Source organism: Mesocricetus auratus, unplaced genomic scaffold, assembly GCF_017639785.1.
Source record: "Mesocricetus auratus isolate SY011 unplaced genomic scaffold, BCM_Maur_2.0 Super-Scaffold_100707, whole genome shotgun sequence".
Taxonomy (NCBI): Eukaryota; Metazoa; Chordata; class Mammalia; order Rodentia; family Cricetidae; genus Mesocricetus; species Mesocricetus auratus.
Window position 1 is genome coordinate 5,644,955 of NW_024429269.1, and position 20,180 is coordinate 5,665,134.

At 36.6% G+C, this 20,180-nt stretch overlaps 1 protein-coding gene across 5 annotated transcripts in view; it reads left to right on the plus strand.

The window, feature by feature from the left end:
• Positions 1 to 20,180, plus strand: part of Ints6 (integrator complex subunit 6) — an 80,523-nt gene that overhangs the window by 12,426 nt on the left and 47,917 nt on the right. For 4 of the 5 annotated variants that reach the window (XM_040740547.1, XM_040740546.1, XM_040740548.1 and 1 more), the window contains one exon: positions 7,400 to 7,489. In XM_040740547.1, the coding sequence (XP_040596481.1) occupies positions 7,400 to 7,489 (90 nt within the window). Of the gene's footprint in view, positions 1 to 7,399; positions 7,490 to 17,398; positions 17,532 to 20,180 lie in introns of those variants that run through there. The other variant, XM_040740550.1, reaches the window with a different exon arrangement.

Consider the following 20,180-nt stretch of genomic DNA (forward strand, 5'->3'; position numbering starts at 1 on the left):
CAAATATAAATGTTTGAATTTTTAACTGTTAAGTTAGAAAAAGAGGAAGAGATCATATGCAGAAAAATGGGTCTTAATGAAAGAGTAAAGGTCTTTATTTTAAATTTTTCTGTTTATTCTAACTTTTATTATTAATCCAGAATGGAATGTCTGACTTCAAACAAGGTTATATTGAATGAAGATCCTAATATAAAAAAGTATATTATGTTCATGGAGTTTCTATGAACTCTGAAATGTATATAGTAAGGTTTTAAATTTGTTGCAGTCTGTATTTTTACCCATATGTGACATCTACTCCTTTATGACCCATATTAATATGCTAAAGCCCTTGTCTGCACTGTGTGTGTAGGCAGAAGGCTTGTAGACATTTTGGGAGTACTGGGAGAGGTTGCTTCATACTGCTTGCCTGACATAAGAATTTTTGATCACTGGCACTAAAGAACAAGTAATAAGACCATTTTTGAAAGAGAGGTCTGGATAGAAAATGAAATTAAAATACATTAAAAATAAACCCTTAAAAAGCCTTGGAATTATTTTTGTCTTACCAGTTAAGATTTATTCTCAACCATAGCATATGGAAAATAATACCCTAGTAGTGAATTTTTTCCTTTCAAAAATATAATGCTGTGTGACTAATTTTTGTTATCTGTAACATATATCAACTAGATTTTCACTATAGGGAAAACTGTTGCACCATGTTTTTGTTTTTAAAATTTTTATTTAAAAAAGTAAAAATTTTATGTGGTTGGGTGTTTGGGGTGAGTGTTTGTGCATCACAGGTGTGCCTGGTACCCTTGGTGGCCAGAAGAGAGTGTTGGATTTCCTGAAATGAGTTCTGGATGATTGTTAGTCACCACATGAGTACTGGGAATTAAACCGAAGTCCTTTGGAAGCATAGCTGGTACTCTTAACTGCTGAGCCTTTTCTTCAGTACTCCTGTATTTTTGTTTTTAAAGATAGCATTGTTTGAAAATTTATTCTTTTGAGATCCTGTTGGTATTGTAGAGGTTTAGAGAGAAGTAACCAGAATCATTCTGTTTAGTCATACATGCAGGGTCTGCTTGTTAGAGTATTTAAAATTGAATTTGATATTTGAGTTCAAGAAATGATTTAGGGGGCTGGAGAAATGGCTCAGTGATTAAGAGCATGTCAGCTCTTAATCAGAGGACCTGGGTCAATTCCCCAGCACCTACATGGTTGCTTACAGCCATTTACCTGTAACTTCAATCCTAGGGGTATATCATCCTCAGATACCAGGCACATGTGGTGTAAAGATGCGTTTGTGGGCAAAACACCCATCCACATAAAGTAAAATTAATAAAATGATCTAGCCAGATTTTTTTTCTTTTTTCTTTTTTGGTTTTTACGAGACAGGGTTTCTCTGTATTGTTTTGGAGGCTGTCGGTCCAGCCTGGCCTCGAACTCACAGAGATCCACCTGCCTCTGCCTCCCGAGGGCTGGGATTAAAGGTGTGCGCCACCACCACCCGGCAATCTAGCCAGATTTTTTCCAAAACTAGTGTCTGTATATCCTGTGGTAGTCAGCAACCCAAGGAGATCATTAAGCTTGAGGGTAGGATAGACAGATCTGGGTGAGTTGTTGAGGCAAATTGAGTTTTGATTTTTTTTGCCGTCATTTACCTGTCTTTGAAAATATATTTTCATCTTGGCATTTATTTTACTTGCCATCTTTCTAACATTTGCTGTATTAATTTTTCCTAATTATATTAATTATATTATATAATATAACTATATAATATAATATAATTAATATTACCTAATCCCTGTAATATAGTAGATATATATTAGGTTTCTTTTCCATAATATCAATACTCCAGTAAAATTATTCTTGCATCTTCGTTTCTGTTTCTATGCAAGTATAAATTCTGCTTGCCTGCTGTTACTTTTGGCAATAGCTTTGGCTTAGGGATGCACATTTTATTAACTCATTTGCTTCTTTCTTTCTTTCTTTTTTTTTTTTTTTTGCTTTTTACAAGACAGTGTTTCTCTGTATTGTTTCAGAGACTGTCGGTCCAGCCTGGCCACGAACTCACAGATCCACCTGCCTCTGCCTCCCGAGTGCTGGGATTAAAGGCGTGCGCCACCACCGCCTGGCTCATTTGCTTATTTCTGAGCATTTCTTCCTGACTGCTTGGCTATACACATGTGTGGAATGTAATGGCATAGGAAGAAAATTTGGGTTCACTGGGTCAATAACAGATATAGCCACAACCATTTGCCTAGAGTACTCAGGACAAGTTTTCTTTTGCTTCAGATTAATTATAATAATAATTGGTTTAAGGGCATGATAAAAATCTATGTTTCTCTTCCATTGCTTTTTTTAGTTTTTTTTGTTTTGTTTTTCCATTTTTCAAGACAGGGTTTTCTCTGTAGCTTTGGAGCCTGACCCAAAATTCGCTTTATAAACCAGGCTGGCCTCAAACTCATAGATATCTACCTGCCTCTGTCTCCCAAATGCTGGGATCAAAGGCATGTGCCACTACCACCAGGCTCGTTTTTTTTTTTAGGGTTTTGAATAAAATTTACAGATTTCTGAGATTTGTTCTTGTATTTTAAAGAAATTGACTTACAATTTTAAAACTATTTTCAAAATTTACTTTAGCTTATCATGAGCTTACCAGTATTGCAAAAATATTGTTTGTAAGTGGGCTCTTTACATTAATTCTTTCAAGTTTTTGAAATTTATGCTTTCATTGACATGTTTAGCACCATGATCAGTTGTTTATTGAACTGTTAGTTTTATGTGAAATGGAGGTTTTTACTTTATATATCTTGGTCAGTATTAAAAATCAGATTTTCTTTTCCATTTCTTTGGTTTAAATTCTAAATCTCAATGTGTACAGTGGCCTCACCTTGAAATACGTCTGTGTATGTAGCCTACTGTCCTCAAACTACAGTTTTCAAGTACTGAGATTACATTTTTGTGCCACCATGGCCAGCTGAAAATCAGATAGATGCTTAAAGCAAAACTTTTATAACTTGTCATGTTTTCTAATTGTGTTTGTACACCTGAGTTTCTAATTGTGTTTGTACACGTGAGTGGGCAGAGTTTACTCTCAGTCCCTCTGCTGGCTGCTATGTCCTGTCACAGCTCTGTGTGTGTGTGTGTGTGTGTGTGTGTGTGTGTGTGTGTGTGTGTGTGTGGTGTGAGATTGATTATGGGAAAAAGGGAGGAGCCGGGGAAGTTAGTTAAAGCCAAGTGAGTGTGAAAGTGCTGTAAGGAAACCTGCTATTTTGCATGCTAAAAAACTAACACAAAACTTTGTGACCAAAGGGAATACCAGGAAAAATTCTTATGTATTGTCTCCAAATTAAGTGACTTTACATTTACATACATCGTTAGGAGTGAAAGTATATGATAGTCTCTTAAATATAAGATCAGAGAAGTAAACATTATAGGCTTGTCATATGCTAATTACAAGTTGAATTTGAATCTAATTCTTATGTAGACTTTTCAATGCTAAATTAAGTTGCTTTTTGTTTTACTGGTAGATAACTAAAACTTTTAATCCAATGCATACGAAATCTGACAAGAGAAAGTGACAGTTTATTATATAGCCATTTAGAGTCAGTGCTATGAAAGCAGGGGAGGAACAGTGGAACTGTACATGAGAAAACTACTGTAGCAGCATGTCTTGCTACTGTTAGTGATTTGAAACTCACTAGCTTCTAATGTGCATAGGGCTTTTTACCCTGAAGAAATAAAAACACTTCATTTGTATATTACATACTACTTTTAGTCATTATTTAGTTTTGTAATTATTTTGTGTGTGTGATTTTTGCTTAACTCATAGAAGAAGGGAGCTTAGTTATTGTAGAGAGGATTGGTGCCAAGAAGATGCTTATGTTTTTTCCTTGATAGTTATATGGATTTTTTCAAAATTGAAAGCTATTCATATTTTATAATTTATTCATATATGTGTATCTGTCCGTGCACTCTGGAAGTGTAGTGTTTTGTTCTTTTGTTCATTTGTTTTTTGAGACAGGGTTTTCTGTAGTTTTGGAGCCTGTCCTGGAATTCACTCTAGACCCGGCTGGCCTTGAATTCCACTTAGATCCTACTGCTTCTGTCTCCCGAGTGCTGTTATTAAAGGCATGCGTCACCACTGCCCAGTGGAAGTTGTAATTTTTACAAGTAATCATTCCTGTATATCGTGCATTGTTTTATGTTGGAAGAAGATGTATTGATTGATATGCAGGAAGAAAAAAGCACTAGTATGAAGTTACAGAACAGGCAAGTTAATTTTGCTGCTGATAGGATACATTTAAAAGAATAGTGGTAGGCTGTGTAGCTCAGTGATAGATGCTTGTGTAATGATGTGTTCCATTGCCAGCACTGCAAAAGCTAGAGAACAGCTGTTTGATCATGCATTCACTGTTGGTTGCATATAGCAGAAACCAGATTGTTGTAGAATTGTATCTAGAGAATTTATGTGCTACCTGTGCAACATCTTATTGTCAATTTACTTATTTATTGTTTCTTTATTTGTTTGACTTTTCCAGACACAGGGTTTCTGTGTGTAGCCCTGGCTGTCCTGGAACTCACTGTGTAGACCAGGCTGTCCTCAAAACACAGATCCACCTGCTTCTGCTTCCCAAGTGCTGGGATTAAAGGCATGTGCCGTCATTATCTGGCTTCATTTTACTTATTGTGTTTTTTGTGTATGTGTGGAAATCATAAGGCAACTAGTGGGGTGGGTCATTTGTTGGCTTTCCTCTCCCATTGGGGATCTAATTCAGGTTATCAGGATTGGCAGCAAGTGCCTACCTGTTGAACCATCTTACTAGTGTCTATATAACTTCTTGATGCCATGGAATAATCATGATTTAGAACTTTAAGTTCTGCCTGAAGTTGCTGCTTATTAATCCTAATCTTGAATATATCATTTCATCTTCCTGAAAATTTGACCTCTTCAAGACTTTTAGAACATAAGTAATCTGTTATTTCCAAGATCTGTGGTAGTGGCTCTTGAGAGTGTTAGGTGTGTTATAAGACTAGTAAAATTTCAGCTAACAGCTTTGTTATAGAAAAACCAATGTTCGTTCTCTTCTGAACTCTAGATCATCTGTAGATTATAATATGTAATTCTGTGTGAATTGTAGTTGCATTGCTTAGGAAAAGATCAGAAAAAGTAGACAACATGCAGTATATTCACAGTTTCTTTTCTGAATATTTTTGACATATAGTATTTGAATCCATAAATGTAGGGAAAAAGAAGTTCAATTGCATTATTTTTGGGGTGATCATCATGTACAAGGGTCCTAATTTACAATAGTGTTTTGCTACTTAATTGAAATTTGACCAATTCTCTGGTGTCTAAAAGCAAATTTCCATTGTGTTTATATAAGAATAAGAATGAAACTAAGTGAAACAATAGGAAGCAATATTGGATGACATATGTGCATACATACTGTTCTTTAAAGATTTATTTATTATATACACATGAATGGTTTGCTTGCATGTGTGTGCACCATGTGCTTGCCTTGATCTCACAGAGAGGGCATTCCTGGAACTTGAATTACAAATTGTGAGCCACCCAGATGCTGGGTGCTGGGAACTGAACAAATAGTCTTAACCTCTGAACTATTTCTAGTTAAGATGGTATTTATTTTTAAATCATGATGGAAACACCCAATGTAAAGATTAGTGTCTTAATCACTAAAAAATTATAAAAGATTGTGTTGTCTCTGTGTGTGTACACACATACTTATGTCTGAATACACATGCCGTGGGAACAACTTTCTGGAAATCTTTTCTACCATGTGAATCTTGGAGATTGAACTCAGGTTGTCAGGCTTGGCTTTTGCTTGCTGAGCTATCTTTTCGGTGCTCTTAACTAGTTTTTAATCTATAGTAGGGTAGTGTTAAGTGTTTTTAGTCTTATGAAAATGGTATATATCATTATTATTTTTTCTTTGTTGAGACAGCTTCTTGCTATGTTATTCAGGTTACCCTTGATACATTGTATGGGCTCAAGCCTATTTATTAATTTAGGGATCCTATAGATATATACAACTGCCTGACTTTAAATGTGCTCCATGAAACCACTGAAAAACCTCATTTATTTGAAGGAATGTTTATCTTAACATCATGCTTGAGGTTTATTTTATTTTTTATAGACAGGGTTTGTAGATCAGGCTGGCCTGGAATTCACATAGATCTGCCTGCCTCTGCCTCCGAGTGCTGGGATTAAAGGCATGTGCCACTATTGCCTGGCTAAGAAGTGATTCTTATCACAGTTTAATAGCTCCTGAAAAATCAAATTGCCAGAATTAAACTGTTAAGGTACCATTTAATAAATTGAATACCCAGGGCTGGAGAAATGACTCAGTGGCTAGGAGCATTTGCTGCTCTTCCAGATGACTAGGATTCAGTTAGTTCCCAGCACCTACTTTAGGTGGCCCACAATTGTCCATAATTTCAGTTCAAGGCATCTGATCTGTCTTTTGTCTTCCTTTGGCCTATGTGGTACCAACCACATGTGTAGTACATATACATGCATGCTGGTTAAACACTCATAAACTTAATATAAAATCCTTTTTTTTGTTTTTTTGAGACAGGGTTTCTCTGTATTGTTTTGGAGGCTGTCCTGGAACTTGATCTGTAGACCAGGATAGCCTTGAACTCACAGAGATCCGCCTGCCTCTGCCTCCCGAGTGCTGGGATTAAAGGTGTGTGCCACCAACGCCCGGCTCTTTTTTTTTTTTTTTTTTTTTCCTTCTTGAGATGTTTGTAGCATTGGCTGTCTTGGAACTCACTCTGTAGACTCTATGCTGACCTTGAATTCAGAAGTCCTCCTGCCTCTGCCTCCTGAGTACTGGGATTAAAGGTGTGCACCACCATCCCCTGGCATAAAATCTTTAGAAAAAGAAATGCTTTATAAGGCACATAAATAGAAATGTGTACTGTAAAAGGGAAAACTAAAGAATATATAAAGAAGAGAGAAATCCATCTGTATATCTATATCTCTAATTAGAGCTAACCACTATTAATATGTATCCGAACGTTTGTTTTAAATGTGCAAACAGGTATATGTTATGTAAATTTCACTAACAGGAGAGATAGGCTTTAGTGAGATGGCTCAGTGAGTAATAAAAAGGTACTTGATTGCCAAGACTGACAAACTGGGTTTGATTTTCAGGTTCCACATAATAGGAAAGAACAGACTCCTATAAGTTGCCCTCCAACCTCCACACATGGCCTCTGACATTTGAGTACACACACAAAATAAATGTAATTAAAAAAAAAACTTCTAGAAATGAAGAGATGTTATACATTGAGGGGAATTGGGACTATTTTGTTCTAAGAATTGGCTTTGTGACTAAAGAAAGTTAAGCCAGAATTTAAGCCTTAATACCTGTTTGTTTTCTGACTTCAGGGAAGAAACCCTTTTTTCTTGGAGCCAGCAATAATTATTACAATCACTGATGGGAGCAAGCTGACTACTACCAGTGGTGTCCAGGATGAGGTAAGTCATATGTGTATCACACAGGTTATACAGATGCAATTGAAACCTGTCTGTGTATGTGCATAATAGGGTATTGAATATTTTGTAGTAGATTTTCTTTTTATTTATCTGGTGCAATTTATAATAATCCATCTCCTGAGACCATTTATCTTTGCTAATAGCAGTTGTCTTTCTATTTTCTTGACTATGAATCCTTTCTTTGCAAAGTTTGTGAGCATACCTCCTGCTCCAAAGTCAGTCTGTATAGTAATAAAATTCTTACTTTCAGGTTTAAAAAAAAACCCAACAACCTACATATAGAATTCTAATAATTTTACTTAATTTTGTTGATTATTATGATAGCTTTTAATCATTAACAGAGCAACTGAAGTAAATAAGCTTATACCAAGGAAAGGTTTGTTTTAACTCCTCAAAAAGGTTTCAATCCATAGTTAGCAGGTTGGGAGTTTGGGCCGGTTGGTGAGGCGGCATTGGTGGGGCAGTGTGACAGAGTAAGCATCTCACTTCATGTGGCCAGTAAGCAACTTAAGAGACTGCAATCAGATACCACTCTGAAGACTGTATATGCTCCAGTGACCTGACTTTGTCTAGACAGGCCCCGTCTCTCAGTCTTGTCTTCATGGCTAGGTAGTGCCCTGTGCTTGGGCCTTTCGTAGACATTTCATCCCAATCATGCCATTTGTGTGTTTATACTAGAGTCCAGGCTGAAGTACAGCAATGCCAAGAGTAGGTTAAAACTAGAAAGTGAAGATTCTCCTGCATTTGTGTTTTTTCTAAGTCATATGTAGTATAAATAATTCAGAGCTAATGTTATTTGCTCTCTGTCAGTGAGTTATGTGTGTTTTATTACAATAAATCCATTAAAGGAAGCAAACTTTACAGTGTTTTTACTGTATTTGAACTGTTGGTAAGTGTTTTACTCTTTCTTTTTCTTCTTGACATGCTGATACAAGTGGTCTTTGAAAGACTTGTTATTGTTTACTCTTAGTTTCTATGGTATTTATTAGAGTTTGGAATGGGAAAGGGACAGACTTTAAAGACTTAGATTAGGAATTTGAATTAAAATTTAATTAAAGATTTGGAATTTATTTCCATTGGGTGACTCTGGAATATAAATTACATGGGATCAGAGCATGTGGGTGTCTTTCTTAATTCAAGTACTTCTAGTAGTGAACTTTGTATCAGTGACCCAATTTCCCTAAATCTACTTTTTCAATGAAATAATGACAATAATTCTTGCTTTCCTTCATAGGACTGTTGAAATCTAAAATGAAAGAGTGGGAAAGTGTGTGGACTATAAAGAAAAGTGTACTGTATCATTTCCGTCATGAGGCAATAGAACCAGTGCAGAATTTAGATGCACATTGCCTAATTTTATATAGGAGGGAAATGCTAGAATTGCATTGTTTCAGCAGTTAATAGTAAAGAGATTTTAGGATATAGTTATTGAGGTAGCACTGAAAAATACATTCTAAACTATAATTAGATATTTTATTGCTTGCTTAAAAGTGGAACCTAATGGGTTATTGGACTTTCTTAGACTTAGTTGGCATGTATAACATTTATGGTCCTGTCACTCTTAGTAGACAGTGATTGTATCTATAGTCACAAACAATAGACATGCCACTTAGCAACTCTCTAATTTTTCTCTCACCTATAATTATTTCAGTATTTGTATTCATTTTGTAGAAATTCCAAGTCTTTTTTTTTTTTTTTCTTTTTTTAAGGCAGGGGTTTTCTGTATACCCCTGGCTGTCCTGGAACTCACTTTGTAGACCAGGCTGGCCTCAAAGTCACAGAGATCCGCCTGTCACTTCGTCCTAAATGCTGGGATTAATGGACCATGCCCTGCTCCAAATTCCAAGTCTTCTGATGGTCGTTTTTTTACCTTAATGATTTTTTTTATTTTTTTTTTTTGGTTTTTCGAGACAGGGTCTCTCTGTGGCTTTGGAGGCTGTCCTGGAACTCACTTGGTAGTCCAGGCTGGTCTCGAACTCACAGAGATCTGCCTGCCTCTGCCTCCCGAGTGCTGGGATTAAAGGCGTGCGCCACCAGCGCCCGGCTTACCTTAATGATTTTGATTAAAGTTATTTCTGTTTTCTGTTTTAAAATATGCCTACCTGTAAGTTTATCCATTCAAGGCACTCTTTCTTTCTCTTGCCTTTTTAGAAATGCTTTTGGTGATGTATGTAGCTTGTTCCTGTATACCTGGATCTGCTTTATTTGTAAAATCTATTTATGGAACTTCCTCTGGCTTTAAGATATCTTGAAATGTGCATGAGAATTAGAATTGTTGAACTTTTATTCTGATTCCTTCCTTAGGAAGGATATTACTGTGTCTTTATAATATTCCAATATTAACTTGCAAATAAGATTTTCCTGTGGGCAGATATCTTAACCTTTCTGTTCTTTGTGTAAAATTTAGTATAGTACTAATAATAGAGTTTACATTAAAAATGTTATAGACATTGATGTATTGAATTTGATAGGAAGTTAAAAAATGATTCCTATTGCTGTTCCTTACCTGAAACAGAAAGTTCATTTATTTTAAGGCAAATATTTTTGATTATTAAGTTGGAGCATAGGTCTGTGAGCTATTTTGATGTTCATGCTTGAGAAAGCCCCTGCATGTTTCTCTTTCCCTCTGCCTTTCTCTCTAGCACCCAGTGCTGTCGATCAAACCTGCATGAAGTCTAGTGCATACCAGGCAAGTGTTGTAGCATTGAGCAGTATCCCAACTCAGTTTCTCTTTCTTTCTCTGTGGATGTGTAGGTGTTCACTTATATGCTTGCTTCATGCATGATCTATATTGCTATTTTTACTAGGGCATGTCAGTTTTGTCTTTACATCTTTACAGGTCTCTTTACCTTTGCCTTTGGTAAAACTGGATTCTCTTTCTGTATTTTTGAATGAGTAAATGTGTGATTAATTTCCATTGAAGGAATTTTATGGGCTATGTGTATGTAATTTTTAGTGGTTTGTGACTTTTTTGTTTTTGTTTTTTCCTTTAAATAGATTGTCTCACTCTATAGTTTAGGCTGACTTTGAACTCATTGAGTAACACTAGCTTCAAATTCAGATTTTCTTGCCTCCACCTTCGAAGTAGTTAGATTACAGGCATGTACCATGACATTTGGCCAGCCGTGACTACTGTTGATAAAATGTATTTCTGTTAGTGGGTTTGTGTGTTCCACCCTCATACTTTACTTGAGATGTATGATGTCTGTTGTGGTAGTTCATATTTGTTCTGTTAGTACAGAATGAGTGATCTCGCTGCTTTCACATAATTCTCATAGCCTGCCTGTACACACACACACATACACACACACACACACACACACACACACACACACACACACTTATTTGTGTGTATGTTTTCATTTAGTCTCTTCTTGTATTTTACAAATGAGGAAATTGAGATCAAAGGAAATAAAATGATTTGCTTTGGTTATGATATTTGTTGCTGCCAAAATCTATTTTAGAATTAATCTAAATTATGATGGTATCTCATCCCAATGGTGCTTCCTGGATTGACCCAGCACCTCTTTGATTCTGTTGTTGAATGTGTTTAGGATTTACCTTCTATTGTTTATATTTGTGTATGTGCTATGAGAGTGTATGGGCAGTCCATAAGCTGATGTTGGGTGTCTTCTTCTGTTCCTTACTTTTTTTTTTTTTTTTTTTTTTTTGGTTTTTACGAGACAGGGTTCCTCTGTATTGTTTTGGAGGCTGTCGGTCCAGCCCTGCCTCGAACTCACAGAGATCCGCCTGCCTCTGCCTCCTGAGTGCTGGGATTAACAGGCGTGCGCCACCACTGCCCAGTTTGCTCCTTACTTTTTAACAGACAGTTTCTGCCTAAATCTATATAGTTTAGTAACTGAGCTCATGGTTAGCACATCTCAGGGATTCTCCTGTCTCTACCTCACTAGTGCTGGGCTTACAGGCACTCACTGTACCTGACTTTTTAATATAGGTACTGGGAATCTGAACTCAGGTCCTTGTGTTTGTGTGACAGGCATTTGTCTGAATAAGCAGTCTCCACAGCCTAATTTACTTTCTGTCTGAATTCTTATCTTATTTCAGCTTTCTATGCACGTATGATATAGATAATTCTGTTGTTAATTTGTTTAGTCTCCCATGAATACTGAGCAGAGCATTTCTAGACAATGAGTATATAACAGGATAAGTCTTTGGAGTTCTGTTTCATGACAGTGTTTTAAGGAGTTCTTTGAGTACTAAGAATAGTGATTCTAAGTATGTGGGGGCACTGAAGAGGTGAGCTCATTCCATCTCTTAGACACTGCTACCTCTCATGGAATTGACAAATTCTTGGTAACATTATATACAATCTAATTTGATCTAAAGATCTTAGGATAACCATTTACTGTGTGTGGTTTGCTGCTAATATTTGTGAAGTTTTTTATGTTTAGAGTGTAGAAAAGTAGTTAGTTGAAATATTTAGAGCCATAATAAGCCTTAGCCTGCATATGTACAGACCCCAGTTTTTTACAGTGTGTTTGTGAGAAGGAAAATAGATGTGCTGTGTAGTCTGTGCTTTACACTGTGCATGAAAACTTGAGCTAGATGTGATCGTTTTATATTAGCTAATCAAATGAAGCAAAAGTGTTGAGTGCCATTTACAAAAGTCTAGGCTATTGCTTGAGGTGACCCTAGTATTGTCTAGGACTTTTGATGGCTGTTGGGATTAGAAGTTTAAGTGTATTATTTTGGCCTTGTTTTTTGAGTGTTTGTATGTGTATATGTGTACAGCCATTTAGTAAAGCTGGTTGTCTTCAGTATTTCCCTATAAGGGAAATGGTTTACATATGGATTTGGACTATGATGCACTGTTCTTCTTGCTCCCATAGTAATTACTTTTCGGTGTTCAAATACTCATAATGCTAATCATGTCAGTATTACTGGCATGCCAAATAATTAGAGTTGTTTGTTTTATTTCTTTAATTTAACTTTTGAGACAGGATTTCCCTTTGAACTAACGGAGCCTAGGCTGGCTTTAAATTTGGGGCAGGCCTCCTAGGTCTCGGCCACTAGAGTGGTGAAGGCTTGATTCTTTTTATTTTTTGCAAATATTATCTGGAGTACTAAGTTGCATTGGGAATGTGTTCTGAGCTGATTCCATAAACAGATGGCTAAGTACATTGTTCAGTAAGGCCGCAGAAGAAATCCTGCTGTAACAGTCAGTGTATCGAAACTAATATTTTTCTTGTTTCTGAAGATGCTGATAGTAGTCTTCTATTTCAAATACTGAGATTTCTCTCCATAGATGAATCTGTCAGCATTTCTGTATCATGATTGCCATGGAGGTGACATTTTTTGAGAAGATAGCTTTGCAGTACTAACTAGGTTTTTAAGGTCTAGTTAGATAACTGCTTTTATAACTTATTGGAGAAATATCCAGTTAAGACCTTATATAGAACAAGAATGTAAGAGCGGTCTCTGCTTATGGGTTCAGTTGGCCTTATATTTTGATTTGTCAATTCTTGGATTTAATGCCCCCTTTTTTTTTGTGGATCATCCTACACATTACACATTGAAAATAGTTTTACTTTATTTGACAAGGTGTGTAGTTATGCATTTGCCTTCTTATTGATTCAAAAGCAGTGTAGATTCTAGTATCTGAAATAATTCGGAAACCACTGTCTCCTCCTTCTCCAAAGTATTTTTAACCACTGAAGTCAAAACTATTTGCCAGAGGCTGTTACAACTATTTTATAGGTAAAGACTTAAAAACAAATTTAGAGTGGGTTCCACACTCCCTGGGATACTAAGAACATCAGGCAACTTTCTTTGTTTTAAGAAAGACTGAAAGAGGGGCTGGAGGGATGGTCCAGTGATTAAGAGCACCCACATGGTAGCTCACAGTGATCTAATGCTCTCTTCTGGTGTGAAAGTGTACATATAGACAAAACACCCATATACATAAAGTACATAAATAAATCTTTAAAACTGATATCTTTCAGAATTTCATAGTGTGATAGGTTTCTGAGTTCTGTGTTGTCTTGTAGTGACCTCTTCATATTGTATTGCTGGAGTATAATAACTTTAAAAGAGTAAGTAACATCATATTTGTGGTTAAGTATTTCAGACTTGATGTGGCTCTGGCACAATGGATAGCGCATTGGACTTCTAGTGATGAACTATTTCAAACTTATACTTTGTGTAACCTCTACTGAGGCAGTTTGTAAGAACAGCGAATGGAATTTGTTGGGTATAGACCATTTGCATTTTTTTCTATCTATATTTTTGCCTCCATTTTCTCCCATTCCTAGATTTGGCACTGTTGGTGTGGTTTAGAAATGTTTGTACTTGTAGTTAATAGTTTCTTGAAAATATAAAAATAAAAAAGTTTGACATACCTTAATATAGTGCACATTCAGCAGTTCAGTTATACAGTAATACTGTTAAACTTAGGTAGTAAGAGTAACCCCTAAGAAAAACATCTAGACAAACAGAATAACAAAAAAGATATGCTTTGGTCATCCTAATGAAAGTTACGGTGTGGCAGGAGTAGCTATTACCTAAAAGTCTGTGGTAGGATACATCAAACTAGTTTAGAGACATTTCTATTGCTGCTTGTGTTCCTTCGATATGTAAACTATTGTGGTACTTAAGTGGTAGCTTTTACACAGCTGCATCAAAATCACCAAGTGAACTTACAAAATATACAGACCTCAGTACTGATTATGTATCATTGCTTAGGCTGGAAATGGAGAAGTCAGTATTTTATAAAATGTCCCAATTGATTCTGATGAGATGAACAGTCAGATTTAAAAACACATTATAATTACAGATACTTTTTCCCACATAAAAGCATGTGAAAATACCCTAATAAATAGTAGCGAAATGTTTTTTAACTTAACAGGGCTAGCCTAAAGTTATTATTCTAAGGTACAAATAATTCTTGCTCTTTACAGTTGTTATACTTGGAATCCTTTCCAAGGTTGTGGAATTGGGCTTGTGTGAATATTTATAACAGGATATTTTCTAATTTGTTGATATGGTTTAGAATAGTTTATTGGGCAGTCTTAAAATACTAACTTCCCTTCTGACTACCTGTCAGTCTAAAGTTACTGTGTGCTGTATTGAGGACTTTCTTTCTACCCTCAATTTAAGATGAGGTAGAGGAGGTGAGCTGCTAGGAAGAGGTGAGTAATTGACTCTGTTGTCTACCATTGCTATTCTTGCTTTAGAAGTTTTCATCCAAAGGATAATATTAGAATTCTGGTATCTGTACTATGCTATAATTACTTGTTTTTGAATGCTATACAACTAGCATCATTTAAAAAATATATTTCTATGATCCTGATGAGGACTATTTACCAAAAAAAATTGGTAACAGTTAATGATTAATTTTCTGGAGAGTTGCCACTTAGTTATCTTCCAGGATGGGTTCCTTTAGATTAGAGTTGTTGAATATGCTTTAGTTTAGCATTTTTTCCCCTGTGATATATAATATGTTTGGCTGTATACCAGAACTTTGACAATCACTGTACACATGTATAGTTTTCTACTGCAGGAGCAAAGATGGAAGTAAATAAAACTCTTATCCCTAGAAAGCATACTGTCTTTGGAAACAGTCAACAAAATTAGCATTTGTAGTATAGTGAGAAATGTCATAGCAGAAATAAAATTAAGTTTCTCAGCATAAACAAAGGAACTTTAAATTTCGAGTAAGGAATTGAGCTGTGATAGTCCAAGAGAGAATAGTATGCCAAAGTATAAATACATGACTACCATTTAGTAGATGGTTGTAAATTGGAAAGTATAAGGTATCTGAAATGTAGGTAGAAGGCAGATGACAGTGCTATAAGGATACAGGGTTTCATTATGCTAACATTTGCAGGGGAGGGTATTAAACTGGGCGTTGGCACACACCTTTAATCCCAGCACTCGGGAGGCAGAGGAAGGTGGATCTCTGTGAATTTCAGGCCAGCCTGGTCTATAGAGCCGAGTTCCAGGATAGGCTCCAAAGCAATACACACAAACCCTGTCTGGAAAAACAAAAAAACAAACAAACAAAAAAATTGAAGTTGACCAGATGCATTAAATTTGCATTTTTAGCAAAGTTGTTCTGTCAGCTAAGTGAGTGAAGATGGATTAAAGACTAAAGGTGAGTGCTATTTGACTTAAATTAGTAAGCTATACTTACTAACTCAAAAAAAGAAATTGTGTCAAAATAAGCCAGTGTTAGGCAGGTAAAAATCAGAAGAGATTTGATAGTGTGTGATACAGGTTTTTAAAGATAGGTTAGGAGGAAAAATAGGATTCTGAACCTAAAATCTTGGCCTTCTAAGGGTTCTGTAAATTTCTTAAAGTAATATCTAAATATTATATTTGTGTGCATGCATACTTTACTGAGGTCAAGTCTATAGATTTGCCTATGTTTTGTTTGTTTGTTTGTTTTTGGTGTTGGTGCTCCAGTATGTAAATCTGGCCTGCCCTCAAACTCAGCCACCCTCTTGATCACAACTGCATTATTACACCCAACTCCATAGCTTTTCAAATAAGTTAAATGATCTAGTATTATTTCTAGGCTTCTATCTTGCATGTCTATGTAGGCAGTGGTACTGTTATCTGGAATATGGAGGATATAGAAAAAAGTAGGAAGAAAGAAAAATATAATAATTGCTTTTAGAATAAGGCTGTTGTCAAGGAATTATGAGGCAACTTGTAAAACAATCACATCAGGGCTGGGATAATGGCTCAGTCAGTAAAGGGCTGAAGATATGCTGCTGGGCTTTTGATGTCACTGAAGACAGAGCTAGAAGGATCTCTGTGACTCCCTAGTCAGGTAGTCTAGCCTAATTGGTAGGCTCCAGGTCAATGAGGGATAGACAGTCCTTTAGCATTTAGGATAATTCCCTCAAACTTTTTTTTTTTTTTTTTTTGAGACAGGTGCCATTATATAAGCCCTTCTTCATTCTTCCAAGTGTGGTCAAGGTTGTCCTGTCCTATCCTCCCCACCCCATGTTCTAGCCACCTCTCTGGCTCATTGCTTGTATTTTGTTTCTGAAAATTAATTTTGAGACAGTGTCTCTTTATGTTTCCTTGGCTGACTTGGAACTGACCGTATAGGCCAGGCTGGCCTCACAGAAATCTGCCTGACTCTGCCTCTGAAATACTGGAATAAAAAGTATATGACACCACATATAGCCTCAATGTTTTTTATTTTTAAGAATATTTAAGCTTGCTTGTTTAAAGTAGCCATTTAAAAAAAATACTAGAACTGGAATGTATTCTCTATCTCTGTTTTCCCTCTCTGTGTTTTCTCTGCCCACCCTCTCTTGTGTGTGTGTGTGTGTGTGTGTGTGTGTGTGTGTGTGTGTGTGTGTGTGTGTGTGTGTGTGTGTGTGTATGTGTCTACGCCTCAGGCAATTTTCTGTTGAACTTAGTCTGTTTGGTTATTTTCTGCCTTTCTGAGTCAGATTAGAATCTGAGAAAATGCAAATGTTACCATTTAGATTCCTGATGGCCACACTAACATGTGTTAGGCTGCTAGTTGCTTATATAATGATTATATTAGCTCTATTTCCAGTTTCTTAAACTTAGTTTCTACTTTTGGTCCTTTTCAGATATAGTATAGTAATTTTAAGTTTTTTAGATTTATTAGAAATAAACTTGAAGTGACTGGAACAATCTTGAAACTTTGGCCTTTACACCAACATGAGGCTAAATTTTGATCTAGACAAGGCTGTTTTGGTATATTTTTCCCCACACTCTCTTTTCAGATTGAATTACTGATTTCCCCCTTCCCCCTTGTTTTGTTTGTTGTGGTTTTGATGTTTTTTTTCCTTTCAGCTAAAGGAGCAGCCCAGTGGTTTTCAAGAAGTGCCAAAGTGCACTGACTGTCTCATGATGACTGGTGCCTCAGGGAGGGTCATGATTCCTGGATACAGGATCGACCTGATCCTGGATGTCACTTCAAGCAGTCAGATCGTGGGGAAAAGCCTTGTCTAATGGCTAGCCTTCCTCAAAAGTCTGATGCTAGTCATCTCGGAAGGCCTCAGAGAAAGCCTTAAAGGTGAGCAGAGTAGAGTGTAGTTCTCTCTGGGACTGTGCCTTTTTGTTGGAGAATCTGATTCAAAACAGATTGATAGACCTAACGCGATTATTCAGGTTTAATTGGTAAAATAACCTGAAGCTTACAAATCCACTGTGGATGATGAGCAGACCCCAGCTTTTGAGTTACTAGAGACTATCTTTCTGAGCTTTGCAGCAATATAGGGAATAGGGAAGAATTTGGTATTTCCCATGCTCTTGAGAGATTTAGCTTAATACTTGCTCTCTTAATTGGACATAGCCTTTTTATTGTAGCTATGTGATAACTTGATAAATTGCATTTAATTGTTAGCTACAAATAGATTTTAAAAACTTAATGAAGTGTTCTTTTAGTTTGTACATTTATCATATAAGTATCAGGCAGTTAAGCTTCAGAAGTTTTTTAGAACAAGTTTGCATTTGACTTTTGTCTGTCATAAAAAGTTAAAGAAAACCCAGTTACTGCTGGGTATGGTGGTGCATGCCTATCAACCCTATGTGGGGGTGGGGTAGGAGGATTATGAGTTTACCTGGGCTGCATACTATAATCCTGTCTCAAAAAAGTGAAAAACAAAATGATGAAAAAAGCATAGTAGCTTTGAAACAATTCATATTTTATTGCATTGAGCTTGAAGAATATTAGTACTATCTCCCTTCATCAACTTTTTTTTTCTTTTTTGGTTTTACAAGACAGGGTTTCTCTGTATTGTTTTGGAGGCTGTCGGTCCAGCCCTGCCTCGAACTCACAGAGCTTCGCCTGCCTCTGCCTCCCGAGTGCTGGGATTAAAGGCGTGCGCCACCACCGCCCGACAACATCTTTTCGTTTAAAAAAGATTCTTAAAATATTTTGACCATTTTATCTAGGAAAAATTTAATTTTAGATTGCTTTCTCTGTAATGTGAAACATTTACAGAACCTAGTAGTTCATTAATAACCTAAGTTTCTAAATTTAAGTCAACTGAGAAGTCCTGTGACCTACTAATTTCTTTTTATTGAATTACTATTTACTAGTAATATGGGGCATGTACCCTTCCCAGTGTTTGTAGTTTTTAAAGTTCAGTAATTATATGTACTAGGCCTGGGAATGTAGCTCAGTGTAGCATGCTTGTAGAGTCAGTGGGCCCTGGATTCAATTTCTCTCATTTGAGAGAAAAACCACGTGTTTTTTTTTTTTTCTATGTGTGTCTTCTCAAATTTGTTCTGTGCAACATGAGCTGTGATATATACCAGAAGTTTGTATTCTGTTTTGCTTTTTGTTGCTATGATGAAACACTGACCAAAACAAATTTGGGTAGTTAATTTCATCTTATAAGTTATGTCCGTCATTGAAGGAAGCCTGGGCAGGAGCTCAAAGCAGGAACCTGGAGGCAGGTACTGAAGCAGAGACCATGGAGGAGTCCACTTTACTGACTTGCTTTCCTTGACCTGCCTAGCTATTTTTCCTCTACAGTCCAGGTCTGCCTGCCCAGGGATGGCACTTCCAGCAATTGAGCTAGACCCTGTCACATCAATTAGCAATCCAGAAAATGCCCCATAGACATGCCCACAGGCCATTCTGATGGAGGCCATTCCAGAAATGAAGTTCTTTTTTTCTGGTGTATCAAGTTGTTAACTAAAATTAGCAAGGAGACGAGAACCCATTCTTGAAAGTTGTCCTCTGACTTCCACTCATGGACTGTGGCACACACACAGCATATGTATGCACATATACGTACAAATGTATAATTAAATGTAAATTTTTAAAAAGGGATAATGAACATTTTCAACCCCTGTGGTCTTTAGTAAAATCACTCATAATTATTAGTGGGTAAGAAGTAGTGGTGTTAAGAATGAGATAGACTAGACTTGTAGACTGTAGTCTGGGGAGCCCTAGACTGTCCTCTGTTCTGTATTCCTCTGCTGTAGAGCATTAGATGCTTTCCACATCAGCTTTGGGATGGCCTTCATCCATATAATTACTCTTTCTTAAAGCAGTGAGCAGAATAACACTAGAACCAGTTGATCAAATACTATAGAACTGTTCTGATGTGTAAGCACACAGTTAGGTACTGGGTCTTGATGGGTGATTATTTATGTTCTGGACTCCTGGCTACTGGTAGGTCATTTCATTTTGAGATGGTATTGTACAGTCTCTCCCAGATATTGCCCTGTACATCCCCAACCCCTCATTTCTATTCTTTCTGGATAGTAGAATTCTGAATTGAACTTTTCATCTTTGTTTGTAAATGCATTTTCTTTTCTGTTGGGCATTAAGGCTTGTGCCTATAACCCCAGGACTCCAGAGGTAGAGGCAGGGGAATCTCTGAGTTGGAGGCTAACCATCTCTGTGAGCTTTAAGCATTCTGGGACTATAGTGAGACCTTTCTTTCCCTTCCACCCCCTGTCCCTGCTATGCTCCAATTCCCCTTTCTCCTACATCTGTCTTTGTTGGGGAGTTTTCTTTAACTGAATTACTAAATTGCTTGACTTTTGAGAAGTGTGTGTGTGTGTGTGTGTGTGTGTTTATATGTGTGGGCATGCATGTGGTGGTGAGACAGGATTTTAAAGGGAACCTGGAGCTCTGATTCAGTTAGATTTCCTGTCTAGAAAACTTCAGGAATCTTCCCATGTCTCTCGCTCTCTAGCACTGGGA